This window comes from Aptenodytes forsteri, unplaced genomic scaffold, assembly GCF_000699145.1.
Source record: "Aptenodytes forsteri isolate BGI_AS27 unplaced genomic scaffold, ASM69914v1 Scaffold255, whole genome shotgun sequence".
Lineage (NCBI taxonomy): Eukaryota > Metazoa > Chordata > Aves > Sphenisciformes > Spheniscidae > Aptenodytes > Aptenodytes forsteri.
The window spans coordinates 3001397-3002691 of record NW_008794888.1 but is presented as its reverse complement, the minus strand read 5'-3'; the positions used below and the strand labels follow the sequence as shown (position 1 = coordinate 3002691).

Sequence of the window (1295 nt, the reverse complement as noted above, 5' to 3'; positions counted from 1 at the left end):
TTTCCAGCCGTAGTCAAAAAAAAAAAAAAGCTGGAAAGGTCACATAATAATGAGCTCTTACAGCAAACACGCTCTTCCCTTCCCCCTTCCCCTTCCTTCTATCTCACAATAAAATCATCTCCTTCAATTTGCCATGATCGTCGCGACCAGGAGCCAGGTGATTATCCTAATTAATGTCTATCTAATTAAATTACTGTCAGCGGTTAACCAATGGCAGAAGCCGTTTCATCCTCTCCACAAGCAGCAAGATCAAAAGTGAGTCTTTCCTGATTGCTGCATAGTGTCAATTGGCCAATCTCTTCTCCCAGGGAAGGGAAAAAAAAAAAAAAAAAAAAAAAAAAAGTAAATCAAACGTTTGGGAAGCATTTGGTGGATGAAGTGCTTTCTGTCTAGTGAGGGTCCCAGGATGTCTAGCTTCTGATACTAAGGAGCCCTTTCAGATCCAGGGACTGAAGGGTTATTACTGTGGTGCTAGAGCTATGCAGCTGGAGCATTGTCTTTCTCCCTCTATCATGCTCTCCAAGAAATTTCTCAATGTGAGCACCAGTTACCCACATGCAGGCGGATCTGAGCTTGCCTTGCATGATCATCCCATTATCTCGACCACTGACAACCTGGAGAGAAGTTCACCTTTGAAAAAAATTACCAGGGGGATGACGAATCAGTCAGATACAGACAATTTTCCTGACTCCAAGGACACACCAGGGGACGTCCAGAGAAATAAACTCTCTCCCGTCTTGGACGGGGTCTCTGAGCTTCGTCACAGTTTCGATGGATCTGCTGCAGATCGCTATCTGCTCTCTCAGTCCAGCCAGCCCCAGTCTGCTGCCTCTGCTCCTAGTACCATGTTCCCTTACCCCAGCCAGCATGGACCTGCTCACCCAGCCTTCTCCATCGCCAGCCCCAGCCGCTACATGGCTCACCATCCTGTGATCACCAACGGAGCTTATAACAGCCTCCTGTCCAACTCTTCTCCACAAGGCTACCCCACGGCGGGCTACCCTTACCCCCAGCAGTATGGCCATTCCTACCAAGGGGCACCTTTCTACCAGTTCTCCTCCACCCAGCCGGGGCTAGTTCCCGGCAAGGCTCAGGTCTACCTGTGCAACAGGCCACTCTGGCTGAAATTTCACCGGCACCAGACGGAGATGATCATCACGAAGCAGGGGAGGTAAGCCACCCAGGCCACTCTGGCTGAAATTTCACCGGCACCAGACGGAGATGATCATCACGAAGCAGGGGAGGTAAGCCACCGCGCGGACCCTCGCCGGGTGTCGGGGCTGAGCCGCCGGGCT

The 1295-nt window shown here is 50.9% G+C and overlaps 1 protein-coding gene across 1 annotated transcript in view; it reads left to right on the top strand.

Annotated features, from left to right (window-relative positions):
- Nucleotides 1-398: 398 nt before the first annotated feature.
- TBR1 (T-box, brain 1) overlaps nt 399-1295 on the top strand; it is a 3143-nt gene continuing 2246 nt past the window's right edge. The window contains exon 1 of the mRNA XM_009275003.1: nt 399-1171. Coding sequence (XP_009273278.1) covers nt 480-1171 — 692 coding nt within the window. The 5' untranslated portion in view covers nt 399-479. The remainder of the gene's footprint in view (nt 1172-1295) is intronic.